The sequence below is a fragment of the Phyllobates terribilis genome, unplaced genomic scaffold (assembly GCF_046119375.1).
Source record: "Phyllobates terribilis strain yellow unplaced genomic scaffold, ASM4611937v1 Scaffold_9__5_contigs__length_417890890, whole genome shotgun sequence".
Classification (NCBI taxonomy): domain Eukaryota; kingdom Metazoa; phylum Chordata; class Amphibia; order Anura; family Dendrobatidae; genus Phyllobates; species Phyllobates terribilis.
The window spans coordinates 110,198,617-110,217,027 of NW_027362769.1; the positions used below are offsets into that span (position 1 = coordinate 110,198,617).

The 18,411-nt window shown below is 47.8% G+C and overlaps 1 protein-coding gene across 1 annotated transcript in view; it reads left to right on the forward strand.

The window, feature by feature from the left end:
* LOC141161707 (dynein axonemal heavy chain 11-like) overlaps nucleotides 1–18,411 on the forward strand; it is a 1,128,345-nt gene that overhangs the window by 297,986 nt on the left and 811,948 nt on the right. The window contains exon 45 of the mRNA XM_073646926.1: nucleotides 16,224–16,457. Coding sequence (XP_073503027.1) covers nucleotides 16,224–16,457 — 234 coding nt within the window. The remainder of the gene's footprint in view (nucleotides 1–16,223; nucleotides 16,458–18,411) is intronic.

Genomic DNA, 18,411 nt, shown 5'->3' on the forward strand with positions numbered 1-18,411 from the left:
ACCGGAGGGTCCTACCTGGCAACCCCAAGCAACATATCCACGTGGCCAGGTGACTTCATTGTCCCAACCTGGTCTCCCCAAACGTATCTGTGGCACCCCAGGGGTCTGGTTTCCACATTAACAGCAATGTTATGTCTGAGAGCAGGTGGGAGGTCTCTTGGTCAGGGATCCTGTGCATGCCACACCTCCTGCCCAGTCCTGGGAGGGGAAGAACTTCCCCTATATAAACCTAGGGCTGAGGCAGGGTTAGTGAGTAGAGAAGAAGTAGAGACAGAGAAGAGAAGCAGATCTAGGAAAAGAACATCAGGAGCTCTGTGGGAGCAGTGCTATAAGGAGTCAGGGGCTGGCAGCTGCAGAGCTCGCCCTGACTGAGAAGCTATCACCGGACCCGGAGTCCGAGGCTGTGGGGACTAATCTTTACCCAGCAGCAGAAACCGCCCGGCAGGGGATTTCAGGTCCTCTGGCCAAGAAACCCGAAGGCACGGTCACACGCGTGGGACCAGCACCGCCGTCGTGGAGCGGACGCCACTAGAAGGCCCCGAGTCACCGGCCATACGGGTGAGCACCACACGGTACACTCAGGGACGTGGGCTACTTATACCCGCCTCTAGCAAGGTAGCCAGAAGAGTACAGTCAGTTTGGGAGGCCTACAACTCCGCCTGGCCAGGGGAGATCCCATCTGCTCAAGGACTGACCAGGCCCCGATCGCTAGCCAGTACTCCGGGAGGGTCTATCTTTATCACCAGTAAAGACCCTGAATTACACCGCATCGTCTCTGAGTGATTCCTGCTACCCCCATCATCCACGTCGGCTGCCCTGAGGCCATACCCCTCCCGCTGGGGGTGATACTATCACGCTGCACAATCCTACCACCGGCCTCAGCGGTCTGCCCTGCAGCGGCAGCTCCTTCGCTGCATTCAACGGGTGGCGTAGTCGTCCAACATCTACCGCTAATACATCGCCGCTCAGTTTGACTCCCTGGGCACGGACCGGGTCACCGCCACGAGACTACAACCCTCAACAGATCCGGCTCCGGGTAAGCTCCCGTGCGCGCGATGCCGCGCGACGAAGGCCCAGGGGTGCGTCAACTTTTGGCGTAGTCGGCAGGATTTCGTGCCCGCAACCACCGGGTACTGCGTGCCTGAAAAAGACTGTTCAAACTTACCAGTGGTGAAGATTCCCGCCATCCGGCGCCATCTTCTGTCTTCTTCCCGCCATCCGCGAAGTTTTCCCGCCATCCGGCGCCATCTTCTGTCTTCTTCCCGCCATCCGTGGAGTTTTCCCGCCGTTGGACGCCATCTTGAAGACGCCGCGCGGGAAGAAGAGGGGCGTGGACTCCGAAAGCGCGCGAGAACTGAAGCCCCGCCTCACGTCCGGACGTTGCGTAAGGTCCTGGAAGGAGCCCAGCCGACGCCGACGTCACAGGAGCGCGACGGAAGGTCCTCAACCCTGACGATCCACTGCGGAGCCGCGGCCTACGGAAGAGGATCATCGCAAGGTAGGCCACGGTCCACTAGGGGGGAGGAAGATGTCGGATACGGAGGAGAGCTTCACTGCCACCGCTGCTGCAGTCATGCTTTTCACCATGCCCTATATCCCGGGAGCGGCCTGGCTACCCCAGTACTCAGGGGAGTCACATACCCTGCATGACTTTAGAGAAAAGCTGGATAGCCTCTTCCAGGTGTATCCCCTCACAGAAGAGCAAAAAGTGAGCATCCTGGTGGCCCAATTAACCGGGGCAGCCCAAAGGGAGGTAAAGTCCTGGCCACCTGGGGGAAGGACTGTTGCAGGGATACTAACCCGGCTGAGGGACACCTTTGATACCCGCACCTCAGCCGAGATCAAGCTTGGATTCTACGGGTGCAAGCAGCGAGCACACGAGAGTATAAGGGACTATGCCCTGAACCTACAAGAGGCCCTGAGAGCCATTAAGCAAACCGACCCTGACGGCGTGGGAGACGAGGACAGGCTGTTGACTGAACAATTTATAGAGGGTTTATATTGCAATGCCCACCGAACCCAGTTGCGGGCAATGGCCTTACAGGACCCTCATCTGGGATTTGCACAGTTCAAGGACAGAGCCATCCGGGTGCTCCGAGAACCGGCACCAGGTGGCGTTGTGACCCACAGACGCCCCACTACCACTTACCACCAGGAGGCGGCACCCTTGTCGGCAGGGCCTGTGGGAGCTGATGCGCAAGCTTTGAACAATGACCCGGCTCCAGACCTGCACCATCAGGTCCAAGAGCTAGCTAAAAGCGTTGCCGCGCTAACCCGAACTGTGCAGTCTTTACAGGTTTCCACTCCAGGGAAGATCCAGCTGGCATCCGGACCGGAGGACATCCCGTGGCGTCGACCAAGGAGGACCCCACCGGCCAGAGGAAGACCCAGCGACCGATACAACGAGGACGGACAACCCATCTGCCGCCGCTGCAATCAACCCGGACATATGGCAAGGTACTGTCCTTTAAACTTGCACAACCTGGGGTAGAGGGCCAAACCCCAGGAAAAAGATCATCAGGCCCATCGAACTGGCGCGACAAATATGTGGGAGGACGTCCAGTCTTGCCCGTGGTACTGGATGGCATCCCCATGAGTGCCCTACTGGACACCGGGTCACAGGTTACCACTATCCCGTACGTGCTCTTCAAGCAGTACTGGAATGACTCGGATATCACCCGCTACCCTGACGACGACTTGAGTATCATCGCCAGCAATGGTCAGCCCGTGCCACAGATTGGATTTAAAGAGGTGACCATTAAAATTGGTAGAGTCGAATTGGCGGCACAGGGACTGATCATTGTAGACATTGACAAGCGCAAGAGTCACCCAAAGATAACTCTAGGAACTAATGTAATTGAAAATTGTCTTGCAGAGGTGATTTTCCTTTTACAGCAGGTTGCCAAGAACGCCAGCTCCGGCCAGCAGCGAGTGCTCCAGAAAGAGATCCGGGCACTGATGCGACGGCAACAGATAGAACTCTCCGGTGGTGAGATTGGTAGCGTAAGAATGTGTGACCCTTTTCCTATTGCCATGCCCCCAAAAAGTGAAATGATGATTTGGTGCCGGGCAGCTATTGGTCTGAGAGGTAGAGATTACCAGGCAATGGTAGAACCAGTTTACTCAGACAGTAGGCCCACCATTTTGACAGCACGGGGGGTGGTCAATGTACGCCATGGGAGGGTGCCCGTTCGCATAATAAATATCGGGAAGAGGGAAGTGTACCTGCCCCGGTATGCCACGCTAGCCAAATTATATACCATCAATCAAAATTCCATACAGTCCGTAGAACCCTTGCCTCCATCTTCCCCGGAGGAAAGTAACGGCTCTAAGGAAACAATGGAGGACTGGTGTCAGCAACTACATTTGGGTACTGACTCCACTCCCTCACACCAAAGACAGGGAGTCTATCGGGTGGTTCAAGAGTACGAGAGAGTGTTTAGTAAACACCCGTTAGACTTCGGGCGAGTCAAGGGGGTAGAACACCATATCCCCACGGGAGACCATCTTCCCATAAAAGAGAGGTATCGACCCGTACCCCCTGCACACTACCAACACGCCAAGGGGATGCTTAGGGACATGAAGGAGGCTGGGGTGATCAGGGATAGCTGTAGCCCCTGGGCAGCTCCACTAGTCTTAGTCAAAAAGAAAGACAACACCATGAGGATGTGTGTAGATTACCGGAAAATCAACCGTATCACACACAAGGATGCGTACCCCTTACCAAGGATAGAGGAGTCTTTGGCTGCTTTAAGATCTGCTAACTTCTTCTCTACCTTGGATCTCACTAGCGGGTACTGGCAGGTTCCTGTAGCAGAGGCGGACCGGGAGAAGACCGCATTCACCACCCCGATGGGACTTAGCGAGTTTACCTGCATGCCGTTCGGACTCTGTAACGCACCAGGAACCTTTCAACGATTAATGGAGTGCTGTCTGGGCCACAGAAACTTCGAGACGGTCCTGTTGTACCTGGACGATGTCATCGTATATTCCAAGACTTATGAGGACCACCTGAAACACCTGGCGGAAGTGTTCGAAGCTCTGGCAAACTACGGCCTAAAGGTAAAACCCTCCAAGTGTCACCTCCTAAAACCAAAGGTGCAGTACCTGGGACACGTGGTGAGCGCTGACGGAGTGGCTCCCGACCCTGATAAGATCACCGCAATTAAGGAATGGCCAAGTCCCTCCAGTGTAAAGGAAGTGCGGCAGTTCCTCGGGTTGGTAGGCTATTACCGCAGATTCATCCCCGGTTTCACCAAAAAGGCAGCTCCTATGCAGGACCTCCTGATAGGCCAGTCCCGGAAGGCCAAGAACCAGAAGCCGCCCTTCAAATGGGAGAAGTTAGAAGAAGAGTCCTTCCGCCAGCTGAAGATGGCCCTCACGGGGGATGAAATCCTGGCGTACCCTGATTACAGCCAGCCCTTTATCCTCTACACCGACGCAAGTAACATCGGGCTAGGAGCCGTACTGTCCCAGATCCAGCAGGGGAAAGAACGAGTAATCGCTTACGCCAGTCGAAAACTGCGACCCACCGAAAGAAACCCTGAGAATTACAGCTCATTTAAGCTAGAGTTCCTGGCAGTGGTGTGGGCAGTCACCGAACGCTTTAAGCACTACCTCGCTTCTTCCCGGTTCACCGTGTACACGGATAACAACCCGTTGACACACCTGGACACGGCAAGACTCGGTGCCCTAGAGCAGAGATGGATGGCCCGTCTGTCCAATTACGAGTTCACAATCAAATACCGGGCAGGACGCTCCAATACCAACGCGGACGCCCTGTCCAGGATGCCAAACCTACCGGACGTAGGAGAAGATCCAGAGGGATTGGAAGAAGTTGAACTCCCCGCGTTCCACCGTCATGGGACTATCCAGTATTCCCATCGGGTAAGGAGTAAGCAAGCCGCTACGTTTAACCCCTTGCCTCACTACAACTGGGAGGAAACGCAAGACAGTGACCCTGCCGTCCGACTGGTGAAGGAGATGCTCACTCAGCCAGATGCCCGCCTTGACCCAGACGCTCCGGAGGAAGCCAAACAACTGTGGGCTGAGAAGAGTCGACTGTTCCTTTACAAGGGGAAGTTGTGCCGCAGAATGGTTAACTCTCCGGACGCATGAACTAATCTGGCAAGTAGTGGTGCCACGAAGAGACGCAGCCATGGTGATGGAGGCATACCACGACGGGGCTGGACACTTCGGATGGAAGAAGCTGGAGTTCCTGCTGCGCGGGCGGTTCCACTGGGTAGGCATGAGGGGAACCATCGAGAGGTGGTGCAGAGACTGTGGCCCGTGCAACCTAAGAAGGAAGGACCGTGCCAGCCAGAAGACCCCCCTTCAGTCCATTGTCACCAAGCAGCCGTTGGAACTGGTAGCCTTGGATCATGTAAAACTGACCCCAAGCAGAAGTGGCTACGTCTACGCGTTAACCATTGTGGATCATTACTCCCGGTTCTTGGTTGTCGTCCCCGTTAAGGACTTAACAGCTCAAACGGCAGCTAGAGCCTTCCAGCAGCACTTCTGCCGTCCACACGGGTACCCGGACCAAGTGCTGACGGACCAGGGACCTGCCTTTGAAGCGGAGGTCTTCCAGGAATTCTGCAATCTGTATGGCTGCCGGAAGATAAGGACGACACCCTATCATCCGCAAACTAATGGACTTTGTGAGAAAATGAACCAGGTGGTAATGGATCTTCTGAAAACGTTGCCCCTGGAAGAACGCAGTCTGTGGCCTGAGAAGCTGCCCGACCTGGTGGACCTATATAACTACATCCCTGTAGGTTCCACCAACTGTACCCCGGCTTACCTAATGAGGGCAAGGCCTGGTAAGCTACCTGTTGACCTGGAGATGGGAGTCCTGACACCCGAGTACACTTCACCGGAAGCAGACTGGGACACAGAGAGGCAGCAGCAGTACCGGAAAGTACAGGAGAGCGTGGAGCGAAGTCTCTGTCTCGCTAGGGAAAGACAAGAGAAAAATTACAACCAGTATGCTCTCACTGTTCCCCTGGTACCCGGAGAGCAGGTCTTGAAGAGGAAGAGACGGCTCCACAAGTTGGACGACCAGTGGGAGAAAGACCCGTACACCGTACTGCCCTCAAGCCACGACAACCCAAAGGTTTGTACCATCAGTAAAGACGGAGGGGAAACCACAGCCATTGTATCCCGGGATCACCTGAAGAAGTGTCCCGAACAGCTACGGAACCCAGAAGGAGAGCAAGAAGACCCTCAACCCGTAGAGGAAAGGGAAGATATGGTTAGTACTGTGCTCGGAGACTTCCCTCGATCCTGGACTCAAGTCAATGGTGCAGTTGTGGTACCCGTCCTCACGTTCCTCCAACCAGCATCCCAAGTGCCTACGGAGCAACAGGTAGAGCTGGAAGAGCAGCCGGTCCAGGAGGCAGCAGACTCCACACAAGCAGAACAGGAGGATCAACCCTCTGCTCATAGTGAGCCTGCCGTACCCCTAGTGAGCCAAAGAGCCCGTAGACAGCTGCCCAGTTTACCCTTGACAGCTCCTACACCCTGTAGTTCAGGGCCAGACAGTCAACTCCGTAGGTCCACTAGGGCCACTAGAGGCCAGTTACCCGCACGTTGGAGGATTTGAAGTGTTTAAATTGTTTTATTTGTGGTCTGTTACTTGTAAATAATTATGTGTTTCTAGTTATTTTTAGGAGTCCTTGGTGGATTTACCGGGAATCCTTGTACAATTGGTTGGAGCGTAACCCAGGAATGGACTAAAAGACTGTTAAGGACTCGGGGCAGGACAGACCCCTACCTGGTTACGTCTCCCTGTTTTGGTGAAATGGACACCTTTGTTTTCTTCAAAGACTGCACCCGGTTGCGGACACGCCGTAACCATCTTTATGTGTTTTTCTTATTGTATTATTATTGTTTATACCTTGTTATGTTTTTCTAAAAATATGTTTAGTCCCGGAGTACTAAATTTCACTAGGGGGGAATGTGGCACCCCAGGGGTCTGGTTTCCACAGTAACAGCAATGTTATGTCTGAGAGCAGGTGGGAGGTCTCTTGGTCAGGGATCCTGTGCATGCCACACCTCCTGCCCAGTCCTGGGAGGGGAAGAACTTCCCCTATATAAACCTAGGGCTGAGGCAGGGTTAGTGAGTAGAGAAGAAGTAGAGACAGAGAAGAGAAGCAGATCTAGGAAAAGAACATCAGGAGCTCTGTGGGAGCAGTGCTATAAGGAGTCAGGGGCTGGCAGCTGCAGAGCTCGCCCTGACTGAGAAGCTATCACCGGACCCGGAGTCCGAGGCTGTGGGGACTAATCTTTACCCAGCAGCAGAAACCGCCCGGCAGGGGATTTCAGGTCCTCTGGCCAAGAAACCCGAAGGCACCGTCACACACGTGGGACCAGCACCGCCGTCGTGGAGCGGACGCCACTAGAAGGCCCCGAGTCACCGGCCATACGGGTGAGCACCACACGGTACACTCAGGGACGTGGGCTACTTATACCCGCCTCTAGCAAGGTAGCCAGAAAAGTACAGTCAGTTTGGGAGGCCTACAACTCCGCCTGGCCAGGGGAGATCCCATCTGCTCAAGGACTGACCAGGCCCCGATCGCTAGCCAGTACTCCAGGAGGGTCTATCTTTATCACCAGTAAAGACCCTGAATTACACCGCATCGTCTCTGAGTGATTCCTGCTACCCCCATCATCCACGTCGGCTGCCCTGAGGCCATACCCCTCCCGTTGGGGGTGATACTATCACGCTGCACAATCCTACCACCGGCCTCAGCGGTCTGCCCTGCAGCGGCAGCTCCTTCGCTGCATTCAACGGGTGGCGTAGTCGTCCAACATCTACCCAGGGGTGCGTCATATCCATGGGCTCTCTGATAGTCAATGGAGCCAATCCGCATCCTTCCAGTCAGGGCCGTGTACCCTTAGGCCAGAATCATGTAGTATCCAAATCTGTGTCTCTCTGGATAAAGCAATGCTACCAAACTGATGTCTTGAAGAGTCTGTCTGATCTTTGATTCTCTCTTTCAATTCTGACTGCTACAGAGGCATATGTCCCTTACAATCATCCTTTCAAGTGCACATCCACAGTGCAAGGATTAGGGATGATATTGTTCCACAGGGCTCAGGTCTCATTGTTTGTGCATTTAATCAATTTACATAGTTGGTATAGCAGGGCTTTACAATTAGCTGGCTTTAGTACAATATGTACTTAGCATATTAACAAACATTATTGTTTCCAAACTAAGAGAAGTCAACCTTCGGGTTTATACATATAATAGTATGTCCTTCTTGACCAGTCACAGAAAAACACATACATTCACAAGTCAACACAAACATAATGTTACGCACATGCCCGGACTGACTGATGTGAGCTTGGTTAGTGATCCCACTGGACCATGAACCGAGGAGTGCCTAGAGGGGCGTGACTAAGTATCAACTCTGTCCAACCAAGGTCGCACGGCGGCTCAGTCGACACCGTGAACCAGGGTGGAACCGAGCAGAGGGACCAGGTGCTACTCCAGGTCAGACCCCAGTCACAGCTGTTGACCCGGGGAATGCAGGAACAGGCAGGTTAGGCTGGCATACTGACAGGTGGGTACTGGCAGGCACGGCTGGTATGCAGACAGGTGGGTACTGGCAGGCACAGCTGGTATGCAGACAGGTGGGTACTGGCAGGCACAGCTGGTATACAGACAGGTGGGTACTGGCTGGTAGGAACGCAGGCAGGATAGGGACCAGTACAGACTGGGATACAGGAACAGAGCCGCAGGAGTGGCAGACAAGCAGAGCAGAGCAAAACCTGCAGGTGCGGTAGTCGAGCTGAGCAAAACCCACAGATGCGGTAGACAAGCAGAGCAGAGCAAAACCCACAGGTGCGGTAGACAAGCAGGGCAGAGCAAAACCCGCAGGTGTGGTAGAGAAGCAGGGCAGAGCAAAACCAGCAGGTGCGGTAAACAAGCAGAGCAGAGCAAAACCCACAGTTGCAGTAGACAAGCAGAGCAGAGCAAAACCCGCAGGTGCGGTAGAAAAGCATAGCAGAGCAAAACCCGCAGGTGCGGTAGACAAGCAGAGCAGAGCAAAACCCGCAGGTGCGGTAGACAAGCAGAGCAGAGCAAAACCCGCAGGTGCGGTAGACAAGCAGAGCAAAGCAAAACCCGCAGGTGCGGTAGACAAGCAGAGCAGAGCAAAACCCGCAGATGCGGTAGACAAGCAGAGCAGAGCAAAACTCGCAGATGCAGTAGACAAGCAGAGCAGAGCAAAACCCGCAGGTGCGGTAGAAAAGCAGGGCAGAGCAAAACCCGCAGGTGCGGTAGACAAGCAGAGCAGAGCAAAACCCGCAGGTGCGGTAGACAAGCAGAGCAGAGCAAAACCCGCAAGTGCGGTAGACAAGCAGAGCAGAGCAAAACCTGCAGGTGCGGTAGACAAGCAGAGCAAAACCCACAGGTGCGGTAGACAAGCAGAGCAGATACACACAAGGTACTTACAATGAAGTAGCGAGTGGACACTAAACTCACAAACAGAAGTACAGAGACAACGAGTTGGAGTAAGGTGCAGGTTCAGACACTGCAGGAAAAAGGAAGATACGAACATAGAGACAAACAAGTAACGGGCTAGGACACTGTTCAGACAGAAACTGAACCAGGAACAAGATACAGGAATGAGCCTGGGAACTCAGCCCCCAGGGTGGTGGAAACAGATTAAAAGTCACAGATATAGGCAACGGGCCTAGGTATACAGCCCCCAGGGTGGCGGAAAAGACTAGAAGTCACAGATACAGGTAACCGGCCTGGGTACTCAGCCCCCAGGGTGGCGGAAACAGACAAGATACAAGACAGGACCTGGCAACTCAGTTGCACAGAACACACTGAAAGAAAGTGTTGCTCAGGCCCCTCATGTAACATACCTGGCGGCGTCCTTGCATGGTGGTCCATCTCCCACTGTGCAAGAGAGCGCACTTGATCTCCTGTCCAGAATGTCTCTCTGGCTTCCCTCCATGCTGTCTGTTTGTGTCTGTTTCTGCTGCTTAAGGGCGGCGCCCGATCACTTCCTGCTTTTTGTACCTGCTGTGGGTCACACCCCTTGTGCGTCCTCAGCCTATTGCTGTCTGACACTTGGTATATAGCTCAGCAGCTCCCTTCTATCCCCGCCTGAGCAAAGTGTTTTCCTTCAGTGTGTGCTTGCACTCTGAAGGTGCCAGGTCCCGTCTTTGTTTCCTTGTCTGCCTTTCCTGGAGGCTGTATTTCCAGGCCTGTCTGAACTTAGTCCTGTATGTCTCCTGCTTTGCGGTATTAGTTCCCGTGTCTGAACTAAGTCCTGTATGTCTCCTGCTTTGCGGTATTAGTTCCCGTGTCTGAACTAAGTCCTGTATGTCTCCTGCTTTTTGTATCAGTTCCCGTGTCTGAACTGAGTCCTGTATGTCTCCTGCTTTTTGTATCAGTTCCCGTGTCTGAACTGAGTCCTGTATGTCTCCTGCTTTGCGGTATCAGCTCCCGTGTCTGAACTGAGTCCTTTCTGTGTTCTCTTGTCTGTCCTGTCTGAACACGCTCCTAGCCTGTTCCTCCTGCCTTCTAGGGGCCGATTTCCTAGACCCGCTCCTGTGTCTGGTCTGTCCTGTCTGAACACGCTCCTTGCCTGTTCGTTCCGCCTTCTAGTGGCCGATTTCCTAGACCCGCTCCTGTGTCTTGTCTGTCCTGTCTGAACACGCTCCTTGCCTGTTCTTTCCGCCTCTCTGGGGGCAGTATTCCCAGACCCGCTCCTGTATCCCGCTGCAGTGTCGGTCTCCTCCGTACACTCAGTTCCAGTCTGAACTCTCTCCTATCCTTTACCTGTTTTGCCTCTATGTCCGTTCCCTTCCTTTTTCTGCAGAGTCTGAACTCGTACCTAACTCCTGCTTGTTGTCTCTGCAAGTACTGTGTGAGTATCTGGCTCTGTCTTTCCCTTCCTGTCTGTTCCGTGTGAACAGAGCCCTGTCCTCCCTGCTCAGCCTTGTCGGCACTCTAGCTGTGCTTGCCTGTAACCCTCTGCCTGTATTGTTCCTGTGTCCCGGTGTGTACTGGGTCCTATCCCGCCTGTGTTCCTACCTGCTAGTGCCTCCCTGTCTGCACTCTAGCTGTGCTTGCCTTTACCCCCCTGCCTGCATACCCGCCTGCCTGCATACCAGTCGTGCCTGCCTATACCCTCCAGTCTGTGTGCCAGCCTACCAGCCTGTTCCTGTATTTCCCTGTGTGGGTCAACAGCCGTGTCCGGGGTCTGTCCTGGAGTAGCACCTGGTCCCTCTGCTCGGTTCCTCCTTGGTGCACTGGCGTCGTATGCCGTCGTGCGACCCTGGTCGGATCGGGTGAATACTTAGTCACGCCCCTCCAGGCATTCACTCTCCGGCACGGTCCAGTGGAATCACTACCAATCACACGCACACGCCGCTTAGCCCGGGCGTGTGCATAACACCTCATACTGGGTGGAGGGGGTTTAAGTATCCAGTGACTCACAGCAATAGGCTGGGGAGGCTCTAGGACTGTGCACACTGTAACTATAAGAATCAGGCAGTAACCGCGCCGCCGCCCTAAGCAATCAGACAAGAGACATGCACACAGTAGGTACTGGAGCAAAGTGTGCAGCCTGGACTGATAGGTAAGATGGCGGTCTTGCATGGTGGGAGGTGGTAAGTCATGCCAGCACGCCGCCATGGATGTTACACATAATAGTGTATTTCTTCTGGCTTAACAAATCTAAAGGTCTGGCTGATTAAGATTAGAAGCTGTTTCGTCACAATGAGTCACCCTGGAAAATACCCCTCTGAATGTTGACCAGTCAATAGTTTTGATTTTCGACCATCAGTTCTATCCCCAATTGTTTCACTGCCTTTTCTGCAAATGTTTTGATATTTTTTGCTGACACCAGTTGCTTCTAAACATTTGATGATCCAGCTATGAGGCAGTGACTCGAATGCCTTTTTGGAGTTAATCCAAATGATGTGCAGATTTATTTTATCACTTTTGCAGTTCTCCAGGATCATTTTATCAATTAGAAGCTGATTTTTGTACCTCTGCTCCTCCTTTTTGTTTCCCTTGTCTTCGACTGGTAAGATATTATTAATTTCATAGAAGAACCTGAATATTATCAGGCACTACACCATTGTGCAGTTTCAATATTGTTGGCAGACATAGTTTCCAGGTGTTGTCCCTTTCGATGGGTCTTTTTGTATCAGGTAAGTTTTTCCAAATATTAACCAACTACCAATTTCGCCATTCAATAAAATTTTACTATACTGTTTGACCAATGTTGGATGGTCATGTATTTGAGCCAGAAGTCATGCAGTTGATCTTTACTCACCCTCTTTACAAGGGACTTGATTATTTCACTTACTATAACCAGCTCGTCATGTGATTTTTACTGAAACTTTTGTCAATTTTTTTGATGCACTTTCCACTTTTGTTGTAGTTTTTTTGGGTTTTCCTAAAGATCCTTCCAGAATTGTATTGTTTTCAATTACTTGTTTTTTCACTTTTTATGCTGCTTTTACCATTTATACTTTCTTAAAACCATCTTTGGCCTCACTAAAATAGCTGATTTTACTTGTACTATATGATTCTCACGTCATATTTTTCAATTTTCCTGGCTGTCTCTGTTATCTGTTTCCACTTCTTCGTTCTTACTGTACAGCCAGTCATTTTTTTTATTATTATCATTATTATTATTATTATTATTATTCTCTTCTTGATCTTTGTATTCTTTAATTTTTGCTCTTTCATGTTCTTCAAGTTACCGGCATTGCATCTTAGTTTTTTTTTTTTTTTTTAGTTCTAGCTCCAATCTTTTACTATTATTATGATTATTATTATTATTATAGCAATATTAATACTACATTCTCTAAAGCTTTTCTTTTTAGACTAATCAATAACCTGGAGCAAAATACATCACTTTTTTTTCTCATACATTCTGCTTTTAGCTTTTTTAACACTGGAAGAACCAAGTTGAGCATAACCCATTAATGTCACAGTGATCAGTTACCAACGGAAATAAATAATTCATGACAAAAGGAATTAGTCTAATTAGCAGGCTGTTTGAGTCCTTTGATAAAACCTAGCTGTAATTCCGTGAAGGGCAGGAAGTGTTGTCATCATTCAGCCCTGAAAAGATTAGCATCTATTATGAATGAGGTGAGACACCCTAGTGAAGCCATGTGTGTCTTGGAGACAAACTTAATATGTTCCAGAGTGGGACACCGTTTGTCTCTCCCACAGATCGTGGTTCCTACTGGGCTATTGTATGTAATAACAAGCAGAGACGGTTGTTGCAATCATTCTTTTGCTGTCCATCATTGTGACAACTGTGAAAATCCATTTGCTATGCAAAGCAGGGGAGCCACCTTGAGCGATTACTACAGAATGCCGCAACATACAAGAAATCCGTCATTCAGAACACAAGTAGGAAATAGCCCATATTAATGCCGGCAAATGAAATACATAAGGATGCTAAATGAAACTGCAAAAAAAAAGGTAGTCCCAAATTTAGGCTATGTTCACATGTTGCGTTTTTGCTGCATTTTTTTTAATGCAGGCAAAAACTGCTCTCTTGGCAGTAAATAAGCAGCTTCAAAAAAGCAGGTTTTGCTGAATTTTTGCTGCTTATTTGCTGCATTTTTGCTGTGTTTTTATTGTTTCTTGTGCATGCTGATAAAGTTTAGTGCCCCCCCCCCCCCCCCAAAGAAGACGATGCAACTTCCTTAAGGTTTTGGCACCAAAATGCAGCAAAATCTGATGCCTGCGTTGTTGATGTGTTTTGAACTTGCTCATTGCTTTCTATGGGTGAAAAAATGCAGAAAGAAGTGACATGCTGCAGTTTGCAAAAATACAGCAGTTTTCCAAATCAGTCAGGAAAAAAAAACAATAAGTGTGCATGAGATTTCTGAAATCTCATAGCCTTTGCTGGTATAGTAAAACGCAGCTGAAAATTTGCAGAAAAAAACGCAGCAAAAAACGTCATAGCCTAATGGTATTTTAATGGTGTGGTGGTAAGATATTGCACAAGGAAAAAAATTGCCTCTCACCCTAAATATCTGTAATGTTACACTTGATTTTTTGTGAGACGAGTTGTAGTTTTGAATGACACCATTTACTTTACTATACAATATACAGAAAGTTTGGAGGAAAAAATTCCAAGCACAGTATAATTGTAAAGATAACGCCATTTTTAGAGGTTTTGTTTTTACAGTCTTAACTGTGCAATAAAATTGATATGGTAACGTCATCAGGTCAGTATGAAGTTTGGGGGAAGAAAAATTAGTTCTGAAAACAAATCCAGGACTTTTCCAACTTGTTATGAGAGTGTAGTGAATACATTGTCCTTTGAGTGTGTAAAACAGAAAATGACATAAAAATTGGTCAGTTACAATAGACCATTCATTAATAGTATGAATAGCATTGAATGTAGAGGAATTGATACTGAACTAATATAGTGGGACAAAATATGAAAATAATAAAAAACATATTATATATTTATTCACATTTATAGAAATTACATTTCATCTATATAACTTCATCAACTTGTAAAAAAGTGATAAAAAGAAGCCACAACATTTTTTTTACACATTTTCGTAGTTACCTTTAGTTAATGAAATTGCACTAAATTTCACTCTGCAATCTTCATTCCTTCATTGATTTTCAGACCCCCCAATATGCAGTTTGCAGCATCATCCAAATTTTAGCTTTTTTCTCTTGTGAGAGTGTCTCTCCCGGTAATATAGGCTTGATGTGAGCTCTGTGTGTTGCTGTCTTCATTAGATCATATATTAGAACAGCTTCTATCCTACACTTACTTCCTTTTCAGGTCCGTTTCTACAATTTATTTTCCTTCTCCTCCCTGAGAGTGTAGATACTTTTTCTTCTCTTCATATTTTGAAGGTCTGAGTAGAATCCCCTTCCTGCTGCTATCTATAACACCGAGAGAAGTAGACGGAGAAAAGGGAAAGCCATCAGAACTGGGAGCAAGGCTATAATAGATTTCTTTTTTTTTTTTTTTGCAAAGTGTACAGCTTGATAAAAGACTTACAGACATCGCAGCAGAAAAATGGTAGAACATATTTAATGAAGACTACTTAGAAACATCTTTCATTTTTCATTTAGCACTAAGCAATAAAAAAAAGCGTGAAAGAAAGTGTATGTAGCCTTTAAAGGGAATCTGTCAGCAGGTTTTAGCTATTTAAGCTAAGAGTAGTATGATGCAGGGGCAGAGACCCTGATTCCAGTGATGTGTCACTTACTGGGCTGCTTCTTGTTGTTTCAATAAAATCAGTGTTTTATCAGCAGATTATCACTAGAGAACTAGTTTTCTTGTGCCATTTAGTTCTCCTGCTCTGTGTAACTTCATCTCTAATTAGCAGCTTTAGGTCAATGTATAGTCTACACAGAAAGTTGCCACCAATAAGTTGCGTGGTTGCAGTTATACAGAGCTCAGTATTCTGAAAACTGCTAGATCTGCAGCAGAGAAAACGGTGATTTTATCAAAACTGGAATCAGGTTCTCTACCCCCTGCATCATGCTATTCTCTGATAGCATAGCAAAAATCTGATTACAGATTGCCTTTAAGGTCCTGTGCACACTTGTGTATTGAGTTTAATAGGAACAAATAATTCGTATTAGTGTGCAAAAACTGATCTGGTGCAAATTGTATAAAAAGTGAAGCAGAAGTCTCTTATTGACTGTAGTTTTTTTTCCATTTTGTGTCTATTTTTTTGACCGGAACTAAAAATGTATGCTGCACTTTTTGTTCTGGTCACAAAACGGACTCAAAATATTTAATAGAATAGCAAGAAGTAGGGACCAGATAAATGACAATAGCACTGACTACAGACTACACACATTGTTTGATGTCTGTTACCATTGAGACACATAGGTCTGCATAGGAGCTTTTCACAAAAGGTAAAAAAAAAAAAAAGAATTACGATTATTTGCAAAGTCGCTTAATTTTTCATTTAAAATTCAGATTTTATTTAACCAGATAGCATCCAGTATCCTGCATTAAATGCAAAAAAATATACAACCTGCAAGCATTTAGTTTTAGGGAAATTCTGCATTAGAAAATGCATTCAGATAAGTGTGTCAAGATGAAATTGTAGGATGTTCTGCTACTGCATACAGGTAATGCCAGCAATAACATGCACATGTCTATTGTGCATGGCCAACCCGTATAGCGTTTTCATCAGATACAAATGGTGATTTATTCATGTTCATCATCTATTGCTATTTCAGGCTCAAGTGAAAAATTCCATCAGCCAGTTTATAACATTTGCACATACAAGTGTGAATGAAGTCAGTGTAAAATACCAGCAGAATGAAAAGCATTACAACTACACAACACCAAAGAGTTTCCTGGAACTGATTAAACTATACTGGAATCTTCTGGGAAAGCAGCGAAATGAGCTTGTTCAGAAAATGGAAAGACTAGAAAATGGATTACAGAAGCTGCAAACAACTGCATTTCAGGTGAGGAACAGCATAATGACTTAAAGGGTTTTTTTGTTTTCCCCCTGTTCCCATGTTTTACTGTTCTTCACACACCCTCCCCCAGTCCAGCGCTGAGTCTCTGCCGCTGGGCCCGTCACGTAAAACAACTTTGCAGTCAGTCAGTGACCTCAAGAGCTGGGAGCGAACTCACTAATTGGCTGCAATTCCACCTTTCATTTAAAATATTCTCTGGAGGCAAATTCTCGGGGAGATCTATGTCCGGCCCATAGATCTTAACGGCTCATTTACATATTAAGAAAAACTTGGATTTCTCTGGATTAAGACATCGGATCACAGACATCAAGGTATCATTTTAATCTCTATTACCTACATGCCCATATACAGTGGGGAAAATAAGTATTTGATAAGGCACCGATTTTGCAAGATTTCCCACCTACAAAGAATGGAGAGGTCTGTAATTTTAATCGTAGGTACACTTCACCTGTGAGAGACAGAATCTAAAAATAAAGACCAGAAAATCACATTGTATGATTATTACTTAATTAATTTGCATTTTATTGCATGAAATACGTATTTGATACAATAGAAAAACAGAACTTAATATTTGGTACAGAAACCTTTGTTTGCAATTACAGAGGTCAGACGTTTCCTGTAGCTCTTTACCAGGTTTGCACACACTGCAGCAGGGATTTTGTCCCCCTCCTCCATACAGATCTTTTCCGGATCTTTCAGGTTTCGGGGCTGTCGCTGGGCAACATTGAGTTTCAGCTCCCTCCAAAGATTTTGTATTGGGTTCAGGTCTGGAGAATGGCTAGGCCACTCCAGGACCTTGAAATGCTTCTTATGGAGCCACTCCTTAGTTGCCCTGTCTGTGTGTTTCAAGTCATTGTCATGCTGGAAGACCCAGCCACGACCCATCTTCAATGCTCTTACTGCGAGAAGGAGGTTGTTGGCCAAAATCTCGTGATACATGACCCCCTCATCCATTCTCTCTTCAATACAATGCAGTCGTCCTGTCATCTTTGCAGAAAAGCATCCCCAAAGTATGATGCCCCCCCCCCAAGCTTCACTTTTGGGACGGTGTTCTTGTGGTTGTACTCATCCTTCTTCTTCCTCCAAACACGGCAAGTGGAGTTGATACCAGAAACTTCTATTTTGGTCTCATCTGACCACATGACCTTCTCCCATGCCTCCTTTGGATCATCCAGATGGTCATTGGCGAACTTCAAATGGGTCTGGACATGTGCTGGCATTAGCAGGGGGACTGCAGGATTTTAGTCTTTATTTCCAACAAGATGGGCCCCTCCACATTATTCAAGTAGTCCATGAGTATCTTGATGAAACATTTCCTAATAAATGGATTGGCCGAAGAGGCCCGCTTGATTGGCCGGCACATTCACCAGACTTGACCCCAATGGATTTTTTCTTTTGGGGAGTACTCAAGGACAAAGTTTATAGTCGAAAACCAAAAAGTGTCAGTGATTTAAAAAATTACATAAGAGATGCATTTCAAGAAATTAATACCCAAAGAGACTTGTGCAGAAAAGTTTGTCGAAGCCTAAGAGGCAGACTTCAAAGCTGTGCAAATTGTAATGGAAAACAGTTTGAGCACCTGCGTTGATAAAATTTAAGGGCTTTTGTATTATTGTTCAGAATAAAATTTAATTGTCAATGTTATGCTTGTGTTAGTAAATATAATTTTATATATAAATCAAAATAAATGTTATTATTTTTTGGCCACCTACTTTTGGACCACCCTGTATATTAGGGCAAGAAAAAAAAATCTATATTTCTAATTATCATACTTTAAAACAATCGGTTCTTCACCTAAATTTACAAATTGAAAACTTTAACAAGCAGTTTTTCAGGCAGTTTTTTTAGTCAAAATAAGTAATTTATTTAGACATTTTTTTTTCCTGTCAGCTTCTGGTTTCGTCTAGAAAAAAAACTGACACAGAAACTGCATGTGTGA